This window comes from Motacilla alba, chromosome 5 (genome assembly GCF_015832195.1).
Source record: "Motacilla alba alba isolate MOTALB_02 chromosome 5, Motacilla_alba_V1.0_pri, whole genome shotgun sequence".
Lineage (NCBI taxonomy): Eukaryota > Metazoa > Chordata > Aves > Passeriformes > Motacillidae > Motacilla > Motacilla alba.
The window spans coordinates 55,650,023-55,673,773 of record NC_052020.1 but is presented as its reverse complement, the minus strand read 5'-3'; the positions used below and the strand labels follow the sequence as shown (position 1 = coordinate 55,673,773).

Here is a 23,751-nt window from a genome sequence, read left to right as displayed (position 1 = left end):
CTACTGCATTCATCCACCAAGTTCAGTGCAATGTACTTCCAAGAGGAACATCTGGCTCTGTAATTTTGTTCCTTGGCAATGCAGCTGTTGTCTGCATGGCTGGCTACCCCTCTCTGCTGGCAGCTGTGAAACTGCACTGGGCTATGCTTTGCACACAGACTGCTGCTTTATGATGTCTGGATGTTCTTTGTCCTTTCCTTCTGCCCAAAAATGCCTGCACCTAGGAATGAGTTTGCTTTGCAAATGAATGCAAGGCGCAGTCCCTCAAATTTCACCTCACTGCAGATGGAAGCAGCTAGAAAAGAACAACAGCATGAGCCTATTTACCTACTCAGCAGAATTAACAGCAGGTGTTAGTGAATTTGACACCCCACCTGCAGTTAGCAGGCACACATCACCACATATGCTGCTCCCACACAAGGTAAGAGAGGAAAGAACTCCTGTCTCAATCACAGCCATTTTATGGAAGCTTTGCTGAGAACTCAAGTGACTCTGAGACAGAAAAGGAGTTTTCAAGGGAATTTAAATGTCAGATTTATCTGTTTAAGAATAGCAAAAATTTAAGATGTACAGGTCTCAGGCCACCACCATTAAATCTGCAGAGGGGGAAGGCAGCCTTAATAACTACAGTGCTGCTTAAACACAGAGGAAATGGCATGAACCTGAGTAGGGGGAGGTTTAGGGAAAAGTTCTTCTCCCAGAGGGTGCTTAGGCACTGGAACAGGCTCGCCAGGGCAGGGGTGAGAGCACCAACCCTGACAGAGCTCAGGAAGTGTTTGCACAATGCTCTCAGACACAGGGTGTGACTCTTGGGGTGTCCTGGGCAGGGCTAGGAGTTGGACCCCATGATCCTGGAGTGTCTCTTCCAACTCAGCATATTCTGTGATTCTCTCATTCTGCACTGACAGCTAACTTGTATATCACTCAAGTGATACAAGTATACAAGTACTGTCCGGTGCATTCAAATGTTTTCAGAAACAATTTGGATTTTACAAAAGACTCATAGGATAAACATGCCAGAGCAATGCCTAACACTAAAAGAAAATATTCTCATAATATAATAGAGATATAGAGAAAAAAGAAATAGAGAATATAGAAATAGAGATTTTCATTTATGCTGGAGGAGAAACTCTTAGGGTTAGACAGAAGAAAAAAGATATGGGCTTTAAAAAAAGGTGAAAATGCCAGTAATGCAATGGATACCTTTAAAGCCACCTTTGTGTTGGGAGAAATGAGCCTTGCAACAATGAAACAAATAGGTTAATATTCTATAATCACAGAATCATAAAGGTTGGGAAAGACCTCTGGGATCACTGAGTCCAGCTGGTAACCCAGCAGCACCCTGTTATCACTGAACCACGTCCTGAGCCACCAGAGAGCCCTGAGTGATGTCTTTGTGTCGAACACCACACCCTTCCTCGCTGAAGGGGTGTCTGCAAGGTGGGCAACAGCAGGAGAAAAGACAGAATAGACTGTAAATTACTGAGGAATCATGTATCAACAAGGGGAGGACAGAGTCCTTGATTGTAGCAACCAGATCATCACTGGGATTTGGGGTAAAGTTGAGATACTCCATAGGAATGAAGAAGTATCTTCCAAAAGAGCACTTCAAGTTCATCAAGGAAAGGATGACAGGAAACACCCGTGTCCAGGTAGAGCATGCACTGGGTGAACACTGCCATCAAATTTCATTAGGATAAGGACAAAACACCTGAGACAAAACACAACATGAACCCAAAAGTTTGAGTCCACTGGACCAAAAAACAAAACAAAACAAAAAAAAAGAACCAAGCAAACAAAAAAAAAACCCCACAAACTTGTACATGCTGTGACCATTGCCACAGTGTCTAGTCCAAAAAAATAGGAAAAATGAGGTGTCCAAGGATTACTGTGCAGCAGTGTGCTCCTACCAGAAATGGGCAGAGCAGGAGCAAAGTGATCACAAGAGCACTGAGAACAGTTTTTTTTTTTTGTAGAAACAACAGAAAAGCCCACTTCAGAAAATTAAAAAATATTTCCATCAGCTAACGAAAGGAACAACAAAACCTTTATTTTAAATTTGTTTGGAGGTGACAAGGCAGTGTCCCCTGAGGAACAGTGACATTAAGGGTGTTAGAAGTCCCCTACCTGCCTGATCCACAGAGAGTGGGAGTTTGGATAGACCACGATAACAGGGCTCAGTAGCTCAAGGTGACAGAAACCCTGTCTTTAAACTGTAATGTTCCCACTTTAGTGCTCCATGTTTTTTCCATCAAACAGCTGGAGCAGTTCCCCAGGATCCAAACCACAGTTGGCCTCTGACGCTTGGAATAACCTTTAGAGCAGATAAACCCCCCATTTTCTGTCGGGTACAGCTGAGTGTTTGTTACAGCTCCCTGGTGAGTTGCTATGAAAACCAGTGTCAAATTAATAAAAGCCTTAGGAAAAAAATGTCACAGGGTCAGACAGTGCTCCATATTTGGGGCTGCTAATTACAGAGAGGCAGGAGAGGCTGGGATTTCACCTGCTGGCACTCCGCTCACCGCTACTCGTAAAACAGAAAATGCCTTCACGGCTGGACACGGAGGTCAGCTGTGGGAAAAAAGAGAGAGAAGGAGAAGAAAATAGCTTGTTTAGGGTTTGAAAGCTCAAGTTCTCCCCCTGCATCTTAACAGCAAAGCTGTGTGTATCCACAGTGGGAAACAGCAGCTGTGAGCAGCTGCCTGTTGTGAGAAGTAACCTCGTGGTTATGGGAAATTTCTTGCCCCACCAGATCCCTCCTGCTCAGATGTAAATGTGGTTTCTACACTCTGAAAGGAAGAAAAGGTGGGATGTGATTGTGCACCTGAGAAGATCGCATGTCTATATTGTCTTATCTTTTTGTGTTCCAAGCCCATTTTGAACCCACTCTTCTGAAACCCCAAAATTTGCCAGCTTATTGGTTCCCAAACTGATTTGTGTTGGCTGAGAATCAAGGGATTTGCCAGCCAGAGAAATTTAGCCACAGGAAGTGTCCAGAGCTGGATTTTGCCTCTTGGGGCAGAATGGCAGCAGCTGGTAGGAGTTGTGTGATGCAACAAGTTCAAGCACAAATTTAAGCCCAGTCAATGGGATGGTCTGAACAGGGAAAGGCAACAAGAGGAGGATGAAAGAGCTGAGCTAAGGAAAGGCCCCTTGGTGAAAGGTCATCAGGTGTTCATTGCTGATGTCTTCATGGTCTTTGATACAGCTGAGTAGGGAGAAGCAATGTACTTTCCTAAAGGACATTTCCAGGCAAAGATCTCTGCTGTAGCAGAGAGAATCACAGGAGCCCTGACCTGAGCCCTGAGAATTGTCTGCTCTGCTTGAGTGGCACCTGCAGGACAGTTTACACAGAAATCACAGAGCCACAGAACGGTTTGGGTTGGAAGGGACCTCAAAAACCATCTAATTCCAACCTCCCTGCCATGGGCCGGGATACCTTCCACTAGACCAGGTTGGTCAAAGCCACATCCCACCTGGACTTGAACATTTCCAGGGATGGGGCAGCCACAGCTTCTGTGGGCAACCTGGGCCAAGGCCTCAGCACCCTCACAGCCAACAACTCCTTCCTAGTACCCAATCCAAATCTACCCCCCTTCCGCTTGAAGCCATTCCTCCCTGTCCCATCACACTCTGCCCACGTAAACAGTTCCTCTCCAGCTCTCCTGGAGTCCTTTTTGGTACTGAAAGGTCACAATATGGTCACTCCAGAGCCTTCTTTTCTCCAGGCTAAACAGCCCCAACTCTCTCAGCCTTTCCTTGTAGCAGAAGAGCTCCACCCCTCTGATCATCTTCATGGCCTCCTCTGGACTCACTCCAGCAGCTCTATATATTTCCATTTTAGCACCTTACACCCAGTCCTTCCCAAGTGCTGCAGAGTAGCAGGTCCCACAGCAGGAAAATCCCATAAACAGCTACTCTGGCCCCCAGCTTGCACTCAGAGCAACCCGCCTTAGGCACAGCACATGACTCCAAGGCATTTATCTCAGCCAGAGATAACCAGTGGTCGTGGGTCAAGGGCATGGGCTGCTATTTCTGGCAACCCAGAACCTCACACGTCAGCTGGACAACACTTCCCCTTCTGGTTCCCCTGCTGTCACTTGCACCTTTGTCCTGCTAGAGGCTGCTGAGTGTCCCTGTCCCTGTGCACAGTGCTGGGTGTGACAGGAGCATGTTCCCACTGCCATCTCCAAAGCACTGCGGGTGCAAACCCCGGGTGCCAGCACAGAGCCATGGCAGCAGAGGCCACGGTGACACGAGGGCACGTAAATCAGATTATGCAAACATTGAATGAGAACACAGAGCAGACCTTTTACGGAAATAAAGAGCTCTGGTTAAGTTCTCCCTGGTTTCCACTCACCCCAGTTCCATCAAAAGCAGGGCAGGCAGTGACATGGGTGAGTGCTGAAAGGCTGTTGCTCTGCTATTCACGGCATGACGAGTCACAGAAAGAGCTGTCACATGAACCCACTCTCAGATGATTTCCCAATGGACTGTTTTCCAGTCCTCCTTACCTCAGCACGAATTTGGAAAAGGACTGTTAACAGGACCTGCTCAAAAATTTGGGAAATCTCATAAGGACAGATTTCTAAAGAACTTGACAGCTCCTTTTCTGGGAAAACCTATTAAGTAAGTTTATTTGTGTTAGTCCATGTATTACTCTTTTTCTTTTTTCTTTTTTATTATTTTTTCTTTATCACCAAAAATTAAAATGTAGCCCAAAATTATCTTGGTGAAATTGAAAGAGGTATTGAAATGTTAGTGATCCAAGCTGTACTTCCAAACCAGTAAAGAAAATTAACAATAGTCAAGACATCTGAGAAAAAGGAGAAATGTATGCAAGCACCATGCCATTATTCAGATGTCATGCCACAATTCAGATATTCAATGAATGGCTTTAAATGGGGATTTTAATTTGTGATGGTTAACCAGTAACTAAAATTGGAAAATTGGTCTCAATGAGCATTTTGAAAGTGGATGAAGCTCCGAGGATGAGCTACAGGAAGGACTAAAAGCCACTGGAGGATTTCAATGTGACAGCGACAGGCTGAAATGAAGCCTCTTATTCCTGCTGCTCACTTGCAAACAAAAGATAGGGCTGTCACCCATGACAGAGGGAAAGTCACAACATATTCCAGGATTCCAGCCCTTTCCCTCCTCAGGCAGGGCTGAGAAATGGCTGAGAGAGGACAGGAAGGGCTGAAATGCTCTTGGAAGCCATCTGCTTTTCTTGCTGTGTGCCTGAACAGCATCTGCCACGTGGGTTTCCTGGCTCAGCTGATGATGGTGATGAAGGCTGGTGGGCTCAGGACTGAGTGTGGAAGCCTGGCTGTGCTTCACCATCCTCACAAGCCCTGTGGGCCAGGGGATAAGGAGGAGTTGCTCTGGAGAGTGTGACCACGCTGGGATTTCTGCAGCCCTGTGCTCTCTGGCTGCTTGGTGCCCAGGTGGAAAAAGAGTTTGTGACAAAAGGAAGGCTCCACAGCTGGGACCCCTGGCAAATCCAGGGCAACACATGGTCACAGGGCTCAGATGAGCACAGTGGGCTTTGGGAAAAGCTTTTCCATGGAAATGTTCTACTGGATGATGCCTACTGAGATCAGGCTGGGTCTCCAGATTGCCTGCAGGAAAACTGGGGGCTGTTCTGCTCCTACCAGTGATGAGCAAAATCCATCACAGAAGTCTGCAGTGTAAATTACTGATGCTCATCAGCTACTTGTTGTCTTCAAGTCAGTTTCTCTAATACTTTGCTTCATTTGTGAAATAAACCCACTTGGTTTGAGATGTTTGTTCATCTCCACTCTGTACTGATCCCTTCCTGAGAGAGGGCACAGAGACCTCTGCCCAAAATCTACCACCACAGGCAAGGAGGAGAAATTATGTGCTCTCTACATATCAGAAAATGTAGAGTTCATCCCAATTCAACCCAATAATCAGGTCTGATGCCTGCAGGGTGCAAATCAGAGAGACAAGAAAGAAAACAGATCTTCCTGACCACTTTCTAAACATTTGCTGTAACAACAGCAACCTGTATCTGACTATTACCAAATATCTCCTGAAAACAGTAAAAAAATTATGTTGGAGTTAAACTCAGTCAATAATATTTCACTGGGAATGGATCCACATATTATTCACTGTAGTTGTCATCTGCATCATATTTGTTTTTTCAAACAAAATTTGAAAATATTAGGAGTCCATTTTGCCCACTAAACCTCCAGAGGTATCACCAGTGCAAAATCCACTGCCATGAACACAGGATGGTCCCGACTGCTCCTAAGCTAAGGAAAATAACCCACAGGGATTCCTGCCATTCAATGGCAGGCACTGGGAGCAAACCTAGAGAGCTCTGAGATGGTGGCTAATGTTCAGCCAGGCTCATTTTACATAAATGTGCCACTGTGGGAGAACAGGGAGCAGGGAAAGGGAGCCCTGACCCTGGAAAGCTTCATGGGGCTGCCTGCACTGATTGCAGCCCAGTGCAGAGCACAGCAGCATTCACAGGATTCAGCAGCCACAAATCCCCCAGGAGACATCATACCTGAATTTCACTGCTAAATAAGCAGAGCTTCCTCCTGAGAGATGTCAGCACCTTCTCAGAGAAGGAATGAGCCAGGCAGTGACGAGAAAGAGGAGGCACAGATGGGTGAAGAGTTTCTAAATCAGCCTGAGTGTGCCATGAATGCCCAGCATGGTGTGGCTGCAGGGCTGTGGCTGCAGCTCCTGCCACACACAGACCACACACATTAGCACAGGTACACTGACAGCTGCATTACCTGCAGCAAAAGTGCTGCTTCTGCATATTTTCCACCTCTCCCTCCCCTTTCCATTGTATGCTTAGTTATTTGTAGGTTCTGAGGCTTTGACCTTAAGCCTCATTCAATTTTTGGACATTTCAGCAGCCTAGGTATGCTGCCCACGCTCCTCACTTGTTTTACCACCACACCAAGACACCTTAAAAGCAAGAGGATGATTTGGCAGTGCAAATAAAACCTCTAATTCCTACAAAAGGAGCAAAGTAACCTGCTGCTGCCAGCACTTCCCCCATAATTCTCATCACTTATGGGAAATCAAGCTGTCCCCATAGTGGGGGACCCTATAGCTAGGGGACATCAGCCTGCAGAAAACCAATGCAAAGGGGAAAAAAAGCAGAAGAGTTTTCTCTGCATTTTCTCCTTTAAAAAGCTCGTTGTCAGGTTGGACCAAGCAGTTTCTGAGTGGCAATCAGCAAGTTGGTTTAGTTGTGCCATGGACCCACACCCTTCAGACAAGGCAGGCGCTGGTCCCTGCCCTGAAGATCAGCAGTACAAATAGACAGAAAAAAAGGAAGCATTTCTCATTCCTCTTTCACTCATGAGATAAGGGCTTCACTTGGATGATCCACTCTGCTTGAGCCAGTCTGAGCAGCAGGTTTGGAAATGGTGCTCCTGGGCCTCATTGCAGAGCTTTGGCACAGGGCTGTGCTGAGAGCAGGCTCAGCAAGGAGACACAGCACAAAAGCTGTGACATCCCTCTGCTTGCCACCTTGGTCCTCCTCCTGTCTGCCTGCTCCTGGAATGTGGAGGCAGCAGCAGCCTTCTGCTTATTTTTGAGTGGAGGCAGAAAGATCAGATGAAGCAAAAAAGCACATTCCCTTCCTGGAAGCAGCCTGCTCCCTTCTTTCCAAGAGAGTAAAAACTCTGCATGAATGTTTTATGAATCAGACGTGTGTTCATTTCAACGATAAAGCCAGCTTGGCAATTTGGGCTGAAAAGCGGGAAGCTGAAAACCTACAGATTCCAGCTGGCATGTTTTTAGACACGAACCTCTTCCCCCATTGGAAACATTACATTTGGACCCATCTAACTTGGGGAAGTTTCTCTGCTTTTAAAGAAATTGCAGATTAGGTCCCAAGCATTACTCAGAGGTGAACAAAACAGATTTGTCCCTGTAATGACTTCACTGAGTACCTGCACACACGGCGCTAATTGATCACAGTGTTGGTGCCCTCAGTGCTGCTTGATTTCCTGATTGCAGCCCTTTTACATTCCCAGCAGTCCTCCATCAGCAGAGGCAAATGCCATTTTGAGATGCAGAAAAGGCATAGATGAGGTTTCTCTTTGTTTAACCTCCTGCTGTACTGCTCAACCTAAAATAAATGTAATTTAGGAAAAAAAAATCTCTACGGAAAACATCATAGGTAGGGAGAAAGAAATTGCCTGAAGTGATGTTTTTTCCTGCTATGCTAATCCCAGGCTGAATTCTTACCTAAGTCCACTTCTCCCTACTGTGACAGGGAGAGGTAAACAACTTTTGTGAGAAGAGAAGAGAAGAGAAGAGAAGAGAAGAGAAGAGAAGAGAAGAGAAGAGAAGAGAAGAGAAGAGAAGAGAAGAGAAGAGAAGAGAAGAGAAGAGAAGAGAAGAGAAGAGAAGAGAAGAGAAGAGAAGAGAAGAGAGAAAGGAGACAGCCATGCAAGAACAAAACCATAAAGCAGAGAAGGCAGAGGCAACAGCCAGTGATTTTCTGGAAGGAAATGAGAGAATTCTGATACAAACAGGGAGAATATGCACCAGGTGCAGATATTCCAGTATCCAGAGGGAACTTTCACACCTCCAAGGAAAACTCATCCTCAAAGCCCAAATTCAAATACCTATGAACAGAAAACAGCTGGAAATGCAGGCTCTGGATAAGTACCACCAGCTGGGGGGTGGTGACACACACTGAGCACTGTCTGCAGTCAGTGATGCAGAATTAACTGCAAGGTAGCAGGGAGAATCATCTGCCCTATTGAAAACTGCCCTCGCCATTCACAAACACACAAACACAACATGTGCAGGTCCCCCAGAGGGGTCTCTGCTGGACAGGACATGAAACTTCCTTTGCTTGACCTCCTTTCCTAGAAGCCTCTTGTTTTTATTAGCTCATCTTTCCAAATGGAAATCCAATGGCACTAATTCTATCCATGGCAGCTGCAGCTTGAAGCAGGGAACCCCCACTGCTGGCACGGCCACCATGGTGGTGGTGCTGGTGGCAGCAGCCTGATGGGGTGGGATGGCTGGAGAGAGGCTTGCTCTCTCTCAACAAGCCTCAAAGCTGACTCTCAGCACCTGCCCATCAGCAAGATGCCTCTAAAAATTCTTCACACAGAGCACTTCCACCCCTCCTGTGGTCACTGTTAAACTATCACTCTTTTAATCCTAAATTTGCTGCTTCTGGTTTTCAATATATCAAATTCACTTGAGGTCTCTGAGCTCTTCACTGGGGTGGGAGGCTGATTAATGGGGTGACAGAAGGAAAGAGGGAGAGAGGATGGAGGGAATGAGGACAAAATGCTCTCATTTAATTAAATCTTAGCACAATGTGGAGGGCCATCCAGGCAGCCCTAGAACAAACAGGAGCCACCCCAATTGCTAAGACTGGAGGTGAGAGATAGGGTGACTCTGGGGATGTCTTAAAGTCCCAAAGATTTTCTTACTGCAAAAGGCTGGGTCTTACAACAACATAGTCCAGGCAAGGTCCTGAATTTGGTGGCCAAACAAACTTAGTTTTGAGCAGCACAGTGATAGTTAAGCTTAATATAGTTTTGCTATGTTCAGTCCAATATCAACACAATCCCTGCCCTAAAAAACTCAAAATCTAAACAGATTAGACAAAGGATAAGAAAAATGTGAGAAGATTTGCCTGAAATCAATTTACAGTTCAGTAGTAGTGCCAGAAACTTCATTTCCTCATCAACACTGGTAGGTGGAAGGCGAGTGGCTGAATGTGTCTATTTCTAGCAGCAAGGCACGGGGAGAAAAGCTTCACAGCAGTGTTGTCACCTTCAAAATCCCCCACCCTGGGGAGCTTCTTAAGGGTGAGAATGTAGAGACTGATCTGCTTGGTTTAGGGCAGGAGAGGATTTAGGAGAACAAGACATAAGAAAGTGTTAAGACTTCTTAAAATCAGTCAGGTCTGGTGAGGAAAACACTTAATGCAAAACATTGCTCTGACTGTCAGGTTTTAAACTTCTAAGATTGCACAGAGTTGGACCACTGCATTTCAGGAGGCACTGGAGAAATGTGGGATGGCAGGTTGACAGGAGAAGAGAGCAGGGAGAGCATGACAGAGCATCACAGGCCTTTTTCCCTCCTGTAAGCCTGCTCAGAAATACAGAGCAGAGTTAATTGGCCAACATATTGCTAATTGCAGAGCTGATTAAAAAATTTGCAAGTCCTTTGTGTCCTGCAGATCTTCTCACCTAAAATTTTTGCACCAGCCTTGAACTTGCTTCTCCCCAAGGAAGCAGTGCCAGGCACCCCTGTCCAACCTGTGCTGATGAAGATGAAGGTGATGCATCCTCACAGCACATGGGAGTTGGAGATACTCTGCAGCCTTAGGAATTGATCTGCTGCCAGTAAATCCATTAATTAGCAAAAGGTCAGAGGCACTTCAGCCAGAGCAGGGATTGCCTGGGAAACTTGGCTAGAAAGTGCCTCAGGTGACATCTTCACTCCAGGGTGCTCATCTTCACTCCACCTGCCCACATCTGCTTGTGCCGTGGTGCCCTTGGCTAGAAACTTGTAAAATCAGACTGGATACCTGAGAACCACACACATTTAAACAAGATTTCCAAGCATTCAGACTTTACTTTTTTTTTTTTTCTTCTTTTTTTTTTTCTTTTTTTTTTTTCCTTTTTTTTTTTTTTTTGCTTCAGACACGTCTTCCCAAGCTGTGGCTCTTCCCAGCCTGCTCTTATTGGGTTTGTGAGATGGTAATGACTGAAATCTTGGGAAAAAAATCTGACCAATTCTAATCTGATTAGTGAAATAGCAAAAAAAAAAAAAAAAAAAGCCCTGGATCTAGACTAAATCGTTAGACCTCTCTGACATTTGCTAATGATTACCAATAACCCTGTGGCTTCCAGGCTGGGGCTTGAAGACAGCTCCATTGTTCAGAAGGGCTCTTAGGGGAGCTGAAACTTGCACAGCAGTGCAGAAGGGTCAGCTTAACCTATAGAATTGCCACTTGCCATTTGCAGGTTAACAAATCTTCTGAAAAATGCAACAGGATTGCCTCAAACTTTGCCAGACTGCTAGATGAGAGGTCTGGCCTGTTAATTCACACAGCCAAGAGAAATAAAACAACCCCAGAGTAGGAGAGGGGTAAACACTGTCTCAGTCCCCTGAGTAAAGTGGTGTGAAACAAGATGATCAAACTTTGCTGAAGCTAAACCAGCTCTTAAAATGTTTTGATCCAGCTGATCTAAATGGTGCCAAACTGAGCTTAAGTCATGAGATTGAAAGAACATGTGTTTTTAGTCTGGATACAATTCTTATTTTATAACTTTATCGTAACTCCTCTAAAGCTGCACATACCACCTATATAGGGAAAGCAAACTTGTAGCACTGAGTTTGGGTTTTGCAGGTCAGATGTCAGCCTTCCTTCACCTTCAAGGTAAACTCCTCCTGTTATTTATTCCAGGCCATCCATTATTTAGGCTCTGGCTTCATGGCTGCACTTCTGTTATTCACATTGACAGATGTAAGGCCTTTTATTGATGCATTTCTAACTAAAACTGGTCCCCCACAAAGCGTCCCATGCATCAGAGCTTGGAATTGGAAGGGTCTGCAGAGACCTAAGGAGTTTAGGAAGAATTTCTCCCTTAAAAGGATGGTCCAGCATTGGAAGGGCTGCCCAGGGAGGTGGTGGAGTCACCATCCATGGAAGTGTCCAAGAAATGATTGGATGTGGCACTCAGTGCTGTGATTTCATCGATGTGTGAAAATGAAGAAAAGGTTAGACTCGATGACCTTGGACATTTTTTCCAACCTTAATTATTTTGGGATTCTCTGATTTTATGATCCTTCAGTTCAGCCCCTTAATAGCACAAGAAAACCTTTAAATTTTGGAGGATCTTTTTTTTAAAAAGGGAAGAGAGAATAAAGTCACTTTAATCCTCTAGGAAAAACAGCAAGGAAATTTCATCATTTAACCTCTTGCAAAAGAAGGGGACATGGGCACAGTCCTGCTGGGACTCGCCCAGCTTTAATATCAGGGAGGAATGAGCCATGGGGATTTTGTTGCAGGCCTAAATCTGGCCCAATTAGCATTAAATCTTGCCTTAACTGGAGTATGTCTGATGTTGAAAAAAGCTTCCAGATAGATTAAAATGGGAAGCAAGACAGCTTTTGCTTTTGTCTGCTAGAGGCAGTGGGGAACTGAACCATGAGTTGTTGGAATGTTTTTCTTCCTCTGGCTCTGCAGGTACCTTGCAGCACCATGCACCTACATATTTGGCCAGCTTTCCCCACCAGGTCACCAGGCTAGCAAGCAAAGGCACAGAGGGGATCAGGGTGCTGGTACCTACTCAGAGCACAGGCTTGGAGTTTGACCTCGATTACAACTAGAAATAAGCTCAAAGAATAAATCCCTCTGACATGTGCTGCTCCTCAGGATGGCCCAGCCAGGTTGCTGATGGTGGGAGTGATCAGCAGAGCAAATGCTTGGAGGACGGGGGTTCTGATGCCCAGAGCTCACAGGTTTTTTTGGATGGAGCTCAGTCTTGGGCTGCAGTTTGAAGCTAGGAGGATGCACCCGATCTCCTAACTCTGGGAAAAACTTCAGTGATGCCTCTGATGGCAGGTGTGAGGCTGGGCCTAACACTGCCTGCTCAGCTCCCTGTTATCAGCAGGGAGGGGGGGATGGATGAGGTGCAGGTCACAGGGCACAAATAACTGAATGACCAAGGCTCCTGGCTAGAGACAGCAAACAGAGCTCCCTGGGGCCCTCCAGGTGAACAGACACACCTTGCTCGCATGTCCTATCCATCCTCCATCCCTTGAAGTGTTCAAGGCCAGGTTGGATAGTGCTGGGAGCTGCCTGGTCTAGTGAAAGGTGTCCCATGGCAGTGGGATTAGGACTAGATGACCTTTGAGGTCCCATCTAACCCAAACTTTTACAGGATTCTATAATTCTAGCACCTCTTGGGAAAGGTGTCCAGAGCTGATCCAGCACAGGTAGATCATTGAAGAGCTCTGACAGACTTAGCCTGTCCAGGGGAGGTTGCAGGTGGGTCTGTCGTGCCTCTTCACCACAAACAAATAGAAGGACACACATTTTGAGACTACAGACTTCCATTATTATGGCTGTGTTTGTCCTTACTCCTACAGTTGGGGCTATAAGATTTCCTTTCTAAGGCTGTGTTGCTCTTTGCACGTCCAGGTGTGCACTGGTGTGTACTTTTGGGCATTGATCTCTCACCAGGTGTGAGCAGGGCAGGGGAAGTGTTTATCACCGGTGGAGTGCCAGCAGGGGGGTGTTTCCCCCTCTCAAAGCCTTCCAGCCTCGTGGAGGGGAAATGCAGCCAGCAGGATGTGCTGGGCTGCTGCACTGGGGTTTGTGTCAATGTCTGGCTTGTTTCTGCTGGAAATTGCAAAATCTTTCCTGTGCAAGGAGTGGGAAGTTTTGCCCTTCGTGTACATGTAGATTGTTGTGAATTTAAATGGGGAGAAGACTTAGGAGGCACGTGAAGCACCGGAACAAACCAGAGGAGGGGGCAGGAATCATGTTGTTCAAAGCTGTTTTTTCACAGACTGCTATAAAGGTGGTTTGTTTGTTTGTTTGTTTGTTTAATTCTTTAATTTATCTAACTCTTAATTCCACTTCATTCTCTCTGTCTGTGTTTACATTTTTACATTAGGAGGGGAAAATCTGTCTTTTTTGGAGGGGGGGTAGGGAAAAGGCAAGAGAAACTTTCTGAGTGTGTGAACTGAAAAATCAGTTATTTGCTCTTTATAACAAATGCTTTAAAGAGCTATAGAGACAGAAATTTGACATTATCTAGCCACTATACCTCCTCCCTGCTTCTCCACCTCCCCCTTTCCCTTTCCCAAATGGGAGAAGATACCTAATTGAGATGAAAGGAGGTCGTGCCTGGGATCAGCAGGAATCCCTGGGACAGGGGCAGAGCTCACAGCCTGGCCCTGCATCTCCAGCACTCCCGTACTCCGAATTCTCCCAAATCCTCCTCGCCGGGGCCGGCAGCCTGGAGAGCAGCTGGATGGAGCAGAGAGCCTAAAAAACTTCATTCTGCAGGGGGACCTCTAGTGTTTTCCTTTCTCCATGTCCTGGCAGAGTTCCTCCAAAGTACAAATACACACAGAGCTCCCATTGTTTGCAGCCCTTCACAAGCCCACTGATCCTAATATGGAATTCAGCAGGAAACCCATGATTTCCTGACACACAGCAAGCTGGAGAGAGAAAGGAAAAACTCCATTAAAAACCTCCAGACTCTCCTCCATGTAGAAATGAAATGGAAAATGGAGTGGATTTAACAGGAATCCCTGGTTCCTGCTGCCAGGCTGGAGGAAGGGAGACGCGGATCGAAGGCGCAGGCTGCTGATATTTTTTTGAAGTCGCAATAAAGGCTGGGAACGGCCGGGCAGGATGAGGATTTCCTGACTGGGACAAACGAAAAAGGACAGATCACTCTTTTTTTTTATGCTATTCTTCTCTGTGTGTTTAATTTATTCACCTCGATGATCCTCTTGACTGATCTGGTAACTGTTAGAAGCGGCTGTGACAGCCTGGAAACATTAGTATGATTTCCTGAGTTTGAGATTTGCTGCTCCCCCCCCAACCCCCCTCCTTCTCCAAACTCAGGAAAAGTCAATACAATCGCACTTCATTTTTCCTTCATGTGCACTTGGAAGTCCTGGGAGCAGCAAGAGCAGCGGCAGCAGCAAGAATGAACTGCAAGGAGGAAAATGACAACTGCACTGACGGGAGCAGGAGCAACACCAAGAAGATGCTGAAATGTGTGGTGGTTGGGGATGGTGCAGTTGGAAAAACCTGTTTGCTGATGAGCTATGCCAATGATGCCTTCCCAGAGGAGTATGTCCCCACTGTGTTTGACCACTATGCAGGTAAGAAAGTGCTTTAAAAGTGATTTAATCGAGAGCTGCAGGGCAGCCAGGTAGGAGGTGAAGGCAGCTCGAGGAGAGGACAGTTCAAAAGGGATGCACGGGTTACTTCTTGTCCAGGAATGTCATTGAGGCCTGGATGGTTGCCAGGCAGCTTAGATGGCAGCTCATAAAATTGGGACAATGCAGGATTTATTCAGAGAACCTATTTGTTTGCTTCTGATTTTTGTCTTGGTTTTGGCAAATAAGAAGCGTTAGGGATGCAGTTAAATCCACTGTGTTTTGGGACAACAAATGTTATTCAGCCTCTATCACTTTGTATTTTTGGTTAGTTTTTGAAGTTCTGAGCTTTGTAGTTTGCAGTTAGAAAGACACTCTCTCTCTCTCTCTCTCTCTCTATACATATATAGATGTGTGTGTGTATATATATGTATGCTGTCACAATCTTGTCTCTCTTGGCAAATGATGCATAAATTACAATATTTATATCCTATTTAAAGAATAATCTTTGAGAATATATCCTATTTAAGGCATGATCTTTGAGAAAACCAGCAGAGTTTCTTTCCAAGCTGTAAGTATATAACTTTCCTTTCAGAGACGTTTGTTACCCCATCTATAAATAGATTTTAATACTGCAACTTGATGGTAGTGAAAAGGGGTGATTGATTTGAATCCTTCATAGTAGGAGAATTTGTACTACAAGAAAAAATCACAAACATAATCAAGATCATCAATGATATTCACTGCATTGCTGGGCAGAACAGACCCACAGATCAAGTACAATATTCACAGGCCTCTTTCTGTAGCAATTACTGACTTTGTCCAGCTGTGTCCAAAGTTATCATGCAGCTGTTTCATAGGCTAAAACTGGTGTTCAAACATCTGCTTAAATTTTACTATCCCAAATTCTGCTGTTTTTCTTCTCACAGCGCTCCTTTGGCTTACGGGGTTTTTTAATGAGATCTCAGACACAGATTCTAGAAGCACTGCAAAACTCATTGCTTATCTTGCAGCAGCAGTTGGAGTTTCCCTCATTATCTCCCCACCTCCTTAAAAACTGAGTTTTCATGGTGTGGCTTACCATAGATTTGGTATTCTGTAATGGGAAAAATCTCTGTTTGCGTTCTGGCTCCGGGTCAGGTTTAGCAGATGAACTGGCCAAACAAGAAAGCTGTGTAACTGCAGAATCTGATCCGTGGAAATGTGAAGACCTTTTCCTCCACAAGAGTGGGCAGCGTCACTTCTAATGAAAGCAGCTCTCTCTTTTCTCTGCCCTTCCCACCAGATAGATTGAGTGATCCCTTTAGAAAAAAAAGACATTTCCACAGACAAGATATACAACATATATTAAACATAACGTATTGCCTGTTGGAAATATGTGCTTCCATGAGCCAAAATCCCTAAGGGGTGCCTTATACTGCAACAGCACCCACTTTCCTGTGATAACTTCAGATCTGCTCATCCCTTACAAAATGCTGATCCCAGCACCCACGGCCCTTCTCCCTCTCTCCTCCATGCCCTGCAAAAATACCTCTGCCTATGGGAAAAGCCATCCAATGGCTGGTGCCAGACCACGTGGGCATCAGTCTTGGTGGTGTTGGTGTGAGCCTAGGAGCTCACACGTGTGCTTGGGGGTTTGCACACACAAGGGCAGTGATGCCAGCCGGGTAGGCTGGCACTTGTTGGGGGGCACCACTCTGAGTTTCTCCTCCCTATCCAGCCACAGGTGACTCTCAGGGACTTGCTTTGGTTCCCTTTCCTCTGCCAGAAGTGTTGGAAATTGCCACTGGGCTCAAAAGTTACTGAGGGATATGAGAGCTGAGGGAAAGATGGGAAGATGAAGTAGCAGAATCCTGATTTCCTTGGGGTAAAAGGAGTATGAAGGCACTTTTAAATCAAGCCTCATTTTCAGGGTTTGAAGATTTACCCTCTAAAACATCTCCAGCTATTTTTATCTGCCTTCTTAACTGCTATAGCACATAAATATAAAAGTATTTTCAGTGAGAAAACTCATAAAGATAAGGGGGGAAAAATAGATCTGTTTATTAACATGCTGTTCTGAGATAATCCCTGTCCAGTGGCAGTGGTCAAAACTAGCATTGATCACAAATGGAATTTCAGTTTTTTGAGGAATCCCATAATTTATGAAAATTATTTCACTACAAAGTTGCACACCAGAGCTGAGCAGCAGGAACTGCTTCTAGAGCAGAGTGCTGGAAATAATCCCACTCATAAAAATATTACATGGCATAAAGTATACCACAGCCTATTTAAAGTACTGTGGGTATTGACTGAGCAAAGAACTCACTTGGGGCAGCCTTGCCCTTGATCTTACAGTTTTCAGGATCTTCCATTGGGTTTTCCACATCCATCTGTGTGGCCACCTGTGGTAAGAGGAGAGGCGGGACAGTGGTGCCATGGTCACAGAGGTACCATGGGCATGGTGGCAGCACAGGCAGCACAGCACATGGGAAAGCTGCACACAGGGACAGATCCTGAAAGGTGTAGGAGGCTCTGGAAAATCACATTTGAATTTACCCCAGGAAAATTATTTATCTACCCCTGTCCTTGCCACTGCTGAAACCAACTGTTTCAGTATTCCCAAACAAGCTGGAAACATCAGATTCAATGGTTCGTTTCTGTGCTGGAAATGCTCAAAAGCAATTAATTTCTGCAGATTTTTGCAAAGCTTCACTTTCCATGGAAGGTTTTCCACCCAGGTATTGTTACCAGCAGTGGTGTGTTAGCAAGAGCTTCCTCTTGCCTCACCAGGTCACAGCCTGGTGGCATTTACCAATTTACTTCTTTCTAATGGAAAATGTAGGGGGTGGGGAGGGGAAGCATTAAAATCAAGGATTCCAGTGGTGATCTCAGAGCAGTTTCTCACTGCCACGACTCCAGCGACTCGGGGGAGACAGTGATGCTCTCCAGCCCAGCTTTGGGAAAAGCTCCAGCTGCACCAGTGCTGTGGCCAAGGCCTTAACTGTTCATGGCCCTGAAGCACCAGCTCTGTGCACTTGCCCTGCTGCATCTCATCTCCTCAGCTCCTGCAGCTGAAGCAGGTGGACGTAGCAACAGCAGTGGCCAGAGGAAGCAAACAGCTGAGTCCCTGCACGGTGCTTATTCAGTGCCTTTCACATGAAAGAGCTTGAAACCACTTCATAAAAGTTGGACCCAACCTTCCTCTAAGAAAATCAAAGGCAGGAGCTGAGTGTCACCCAGGGAAGGAGCAGATATTCCTGCAGATAACTCACCCAGGGAAGGAGCAGATATTCCTGAAGATAACTCACCCAGAGAAGGAGCAAATATTCCTGCAGATAACTCACACAGCATTTACAGCTCGGACACAGCGGGTGCCTGGCACAAAAAGCTCCTGGTGGCTCACCACGTGTGCAGCTGCACTGTACAAAAGTCCAGACCAGTTATTAGCTCCACACTAGTAATATCCTGCCTCAGATTTCACCCACAGTCCACAAAACCGAATTTCTTCAAGGCCTGTTGCCAGTGTTGGGATGTGACGGGTGTAGAGTGGATCAGAGCAGTGCCAGACAGATGGGGAGGGCAAATTAAAGTTACTTGGATACAAAAATGGTTTCTTTCATTGGATGCATGGAATTTTATGAGTCTGGTTATTTCTCAAGGCATTTTAAAGAGGTTTTGCGGAGGCCAGAGCCCTGAGTAGGTTTCCTTGCTTTGGTGAATTTCCAAGTCCCGCGCTGGAAGCGTTTAGCCACAAGGCAAATGGTTTTTTCTAGGGCAGGCTCACCAAAATGCTATCCCAGTGACAAACAGGATATTGCTGGCAATAACTGTAACAATAGGGGCTGTTTGGATAGTGAGTAGATGCTTCAACGTGCTGGTTCCACTCTGTCCTTTGAACAACAAATGCTGGTTTTCCGTGAGCAAAGGTCTCTCAGCCAGGGTGACTTGTATTGTGCCTAGCTATGTGAGGTTACAAATGTTTATTTAGGGCTGAGGTTGGACCAACAAAAAAACTCAATTCAACAACTAGCAGAGTTGGTTTAATAGTACCAAAGGTAGCTGGCTTGCTCTGTGAAATACACAAGAAAAATGTGTGTTGTTATTTAGGAAGCCACCGAGCATCCTATTTTATATTCATGAAGCCTAAAACATAGGAATTTTTAGCATGAAATTTATTTGCCCTAAAATTTATATTCAGGCTTCCCTGGAGAAATGATCAATGCCCCAAGACTGTCAGTTTTTAATAGGCATTTGTATAATGCCCTTAAATATGTGCTGTGAGTTTTGGTCAGCCCTGAAATGGTTCAGCAGGACTAAATAATCGCTGTAGGCCCAATCCATCTGAAACTGTTCCATTCTATTCCAGAAGTGCATTTCTTGTAAGTTTAAAAAAAAACTCTCCATGCTTCAGGACCAGTAACAATGACATGCAGCTAACTTGGCCCACTGTGCAGACACGGGTGATTGGACTCATTAGATGGCTGAAGTCTGAAGAAAAGAGGGTTGTGAGTCTAAAACTCAACTCTAGTTCAGGCATAGTACAGAGATGAATACCATACAGACAGCTTTAGGAGCCAAAGTTGCATCTTTGATAGATGAGAGAGGTCAATCCCTCCAGGGGAGAACTGCAAAGCATCTGCAAGAAGTAGATGGTGTAAATATGTCCCTCCCTCCCCTCGTGTGTCGGCACAAACTGGTGAATGTTTATAAATAGTGAACCCATTTGAAAAAAATTAGCATTGGCATGTGATCAGCTAATTAATAGCATACAGAATAGCTCAGCCCTGACTGGGGCTCTGTAAATTAAAAGCAATATAGAAGAAGAGAGACATTACTTACTGTTAGGAGGCACATTTTTTGTTCTTCAGTGATGATTCAATGTAATCTGTCTGCCTTTGCACTGAAGTGGGCTGGAGCATCACCAGTCTCACAGAACAGTGATCCCAACCTTGTGGCCAGACAAGCTGTGCAAGAAGGGAGAGTCTCCTGCTCTGGCATTTTTAGTAGTGTAGAAGCAGTACTACTGCTCTTGCCCAGAGCAGGCAGCTCGTACCTGTGCAAATCCACAGATGTATTATATCCTGCCTGTATGTCACAGCACTGACCCAAACCCTTGTTCCTCATGTCCCTCCATGGAGGAAAGGAGTTGGAAGTGGGCTATCAGTGATCCTGGGGCTGCCATGGCTGGTTGCTCTCTGTCCTGGGGCAGGCAGGAGCACCCAGGGGAGACAGGCCAAGCACCAGGCAGCAGCTCTGCCTTGCAGCCTCTCCCAAGGAGCAGGAAACACCAGCAAAGACATGGCAGAAACCCAAGGGGAGCCCTAACATCCCAGATTTCTCCAGCTACAGGCACAAGAGCACATCTGAGCACACTTTTTGTGTGCTAGCCATTTTGAATTGATTGCTAATGCACACTGCTTTCAACCCATCCCTGCTTGCCACGGTGTGTAAGTGATGACCCCAAGACCATCACTTTTTTTTTTCCCTGTTGAAACTCTGACAGAAAAGGACTGCCCAAGTAGATCTGCAATTTCTGCACGGGTGCTGCCGTGGGAGTCTTCACACTGCCACATTCTTGAGACAGTTGTCTCCTATAAACAGTCTTGGTAGCACATTAGAGAAACTCCTCATACAATGTTTGGGGTCATTAAACTCAAGTAGATATAAATAGCACTGAAAGAGAGCTGTGATGTTTATTTGCATGGATAAGTGCAGGGTTGTTTTTTTTCCCTTTTAATGTTCATCCAATTTTGATCACACAGATTTGAACTTTAGCCTTGAGACAAGGAAGTATTGACTCTTTTAAGAGCTGGCTCTTTAAACTGGCAGCCACTGAACAGAGATGTTCATTTTGCCTCTCAGGAGCTGAAAAGACTTCTCTGCCAGTCTTCCTGGTATCATCCAGAATAGACCAGGGATCTCAATAAAACAATGAAGGTATGAGGACACAACAAATACACCAGTGCAATTCAAGTGTTTCCATGGCTGGATTTTTGGAAGATGAACTTTTCAGAACCACTAATTCTCAGTCTCCCCACAGAAGGTTTAATTCTGTCCTGAGTCACACAAGTCAGAGGTGATGCAGTGATCCTCAGGTTTTTCACATCCAGGAAGCCTGAACAGTCTTTTTACCGAAAAGATGCCTTTTGCCTGAATCACCATGGCTGTGATTCACACTCATTTGGGAGGCTCCACATACACCCCCAAGCATCTTAGGGCCTTTTCCTTCTGAAGGTGCTGTCAGTTTGCAAAGAGCCGAGATAACTATCGCTGCTATCTCTTCCTCACACACATCCCTGTATTGTCCTGAGGCTGCACAGTCCACTTGGAGCCCATGGAGACAGAGGTGTGTGCTTTGGGTTTCTGTTTCTCAGGACAGATGGTTTCTGCAGCAGTGCTCTGAGCTCTGTAGTGACAAAGTCCCCATTGTCCCCTGCCCCTACAGCTGTGAATGGGGACCAGCCTGCAGCAGCCTAGCTGCTTCTTACCTTTGCCTCTGGCTGTGTTATGCAGCTTTTCTTAGTACTGCTGCCACTTCTGGTTTGGTTTTACTTTGAATTTATGCTCCAGAGAGGCCCAGAAGAGCTCTGCACCCGTCCCACACCCACCAGCAGCCAGGACTCAGCTGACAGCCCAGGAGCTGCAGCAGCCCAGCACAGAGAACCGATTTCTCCAGCCATATCAGCAGCCAGTGGATGTCCTTGTGCTTCAAGCACAGCAGGGGACAACACTGCACCACGAATGACATTGGCAGTCTGAAAACTGGGTGTAGAGTAAGGAAACTACAGCACACGTGACAAAGGATAGGGCCAGGAATTAGAGGAGTAGATGGAGCGGCCATGTTGCTTTATCCAGATTTATCCAGCCCAAATTCCACCTAAGCCCCACTGTCTTCTCTTTTGTATTAGATACGTGGTGCTTGAAGGGCAAGAGGAATCACAAAGAATACTAAAAAAGGAGTTAGACCATTTGAATGTGTGTTGGTGGTTTGGATGTAGAATAATGGGATTTTTCTTAAGGTCAGCCACAGGCCTGAGGGAATGGATTGGAAAGAAGGAAAAGTCAAATGGCTTAAAAAGAAATATTTCTTTTCATGGTATGTGATTAACCCAGGGAACTTATCACTTTATAAAAGTTCTTGAGGACAGAATTTTAAGAAGGTGTGAAAAAAAAACCGCCAAAAAAATGGGGTTGAGCCGTATATCGAGGAGATTGAGTGCTATCATAAACTAATGAAAAAGATTTCTGCAGGAAATAAGCTGGCACAACCTTGGTTTAGAGTTCAGGACAAGACCTAAATTTGGTCTGGTGAATAGCAAATTATCTTAAAGATGCCCACTGCTATGTCAGAGATGAAGACACCAGGCTGTGAGTTTGGCCCAACCAGCACCTTGTGCCCAGGGCTTTAGAAAATAACTTTTCAGCATGGTTCTTCTGATTTATGGGTGGGCAAACAGATTTTGAAATTTTGCTTACTCAGCAATGGACTGCTGCAAAGAGACATGAAGAGATTTGAATAAAATGACCCTTTTCTTCTCCACTACTCCAAGACAGTCAGGCCTAGTCTTTCCCTCCCCTTGTCATCTGCCTAGCATTGAAGGAGGTGACATCAGCTGAGAAGACCAAAACTGGAACTGTGGCCTCTGGCCCTTGAAGGACAATCTCTACAGCTTGAACTTAATCACATCCACTATCTCAAAATCAATAATTGACTCAGTACGTGTGGCCAAGCAACCCACATGAGGGGACAAAGCCACTTTATGGGTGGTGCCAGACAGGCAGCCAAGGAGATGCTTCACAGCAGAAGATGCTCCACAAGTAGGAAAGAAAAACAAAAATTTAGCAAAGAAGTCTAAGAAACCAAATTCCTAGACATTAAAACTTCATTTCTGCCAGACGTGGCAGTGTTTTCACTAAGTCATCATTGCAATGGCTTAGTTACTGATCAAGTCAGTGCTAAATACCTCTGCTAAAACTTGCTTCTCATTTTCTGCTCTCTTGTTATCTTGATACTTTGATGTCTGCACTAGTGATGCACATCATGGGTACTCTGCATCACTGAGTAGATTTTGCCATGCAGGCAGTGCCTTTCCTATGTTCTGAATTTCCAGTTGTTATGGCTAGACCTAATGACATCATGGAAATGGCAAGGGATGAGGAAGAGCAAACATATTTCCTTCAATTGTTCTGTTCAGACAAAGTCATTAAACAGTAATGACATCTCCTGTCAAATTATTATTTATCTTTGCAATGAAAAAATACAAGTTATTATATTTCTCATCTGCTTTTAAGAATGACCATTTGCAATTCTCCACTTATATGATCCTTGTACCTCGAGCTATGGGTCCCCCACTTAAGTCAGGGAATATGTTACTAAAGAATGAAAATTTTACAAAATGTCACCCAATGTTTTATGCCAAGGGGAGTGAATGAAGGAATTCTAAACAGGATTATTGAACTAGTATTAATCTCCCTTTTCTCCCCAAATAATATCTGGGGAAATTAGTTTTAAAGTAATGTCTAATAATTAACAGATTACCAAAAAACATTGATTTACCTTATTTAATATCTAAAATTATTTGCATTCAAAGTGAGAGGTCTCCCTGCTTCGCAGATTTAAGGCCAAGATCAAAACCCTCTTCTTAAATGGAAAGTCATATGTGAGGCAAGATGGCTTGGAAGGGTCCTGGGGAGCATGGTCACTTGTTGGGAGTTGTCACCTAGCTAGTCCTCATATCCAAAGTGGTCTTTGGGGTCCCAGGGAAGGGGAAGGCATGAAGGACCATGGCAGGCTGTTATTTCAGCTAACACAGTTCTCCACATTCAGTGTGTGTCCAGTGGGGCAGCAAAGCCAGGTTGCCCCAGGGTTGCCTTTTTACCTCAGGAACT

At 45.3% G+C, this 23,751-nt stretch overlaps 1 protein-coding gene across 1 annotated transcript in view; it reads left to right on the top strand.

The window, feature by feature from the left end:
- Positions 1-13,973: 13,973 nt before the first annotated feature.
- RHOJ (ras homolog family member J) overlaps positions 13,974-23,751 on the top strand; it is a 57,439-nt gene continuing 47,661 nt past the window's right edge. Inside the window, exon 1 of the mRNA XM_038137889.1 lies at positions 13,974-14,883. Within this exon, the coding sequence (XP_037993817.1) occupies positions 14,706-14,883 (178 nt within the window). The 5' untranslated portion in view covers positions 13,974-14,705. The remainder of the gene's footprint in view (positions 14,884-23,751) is intronic.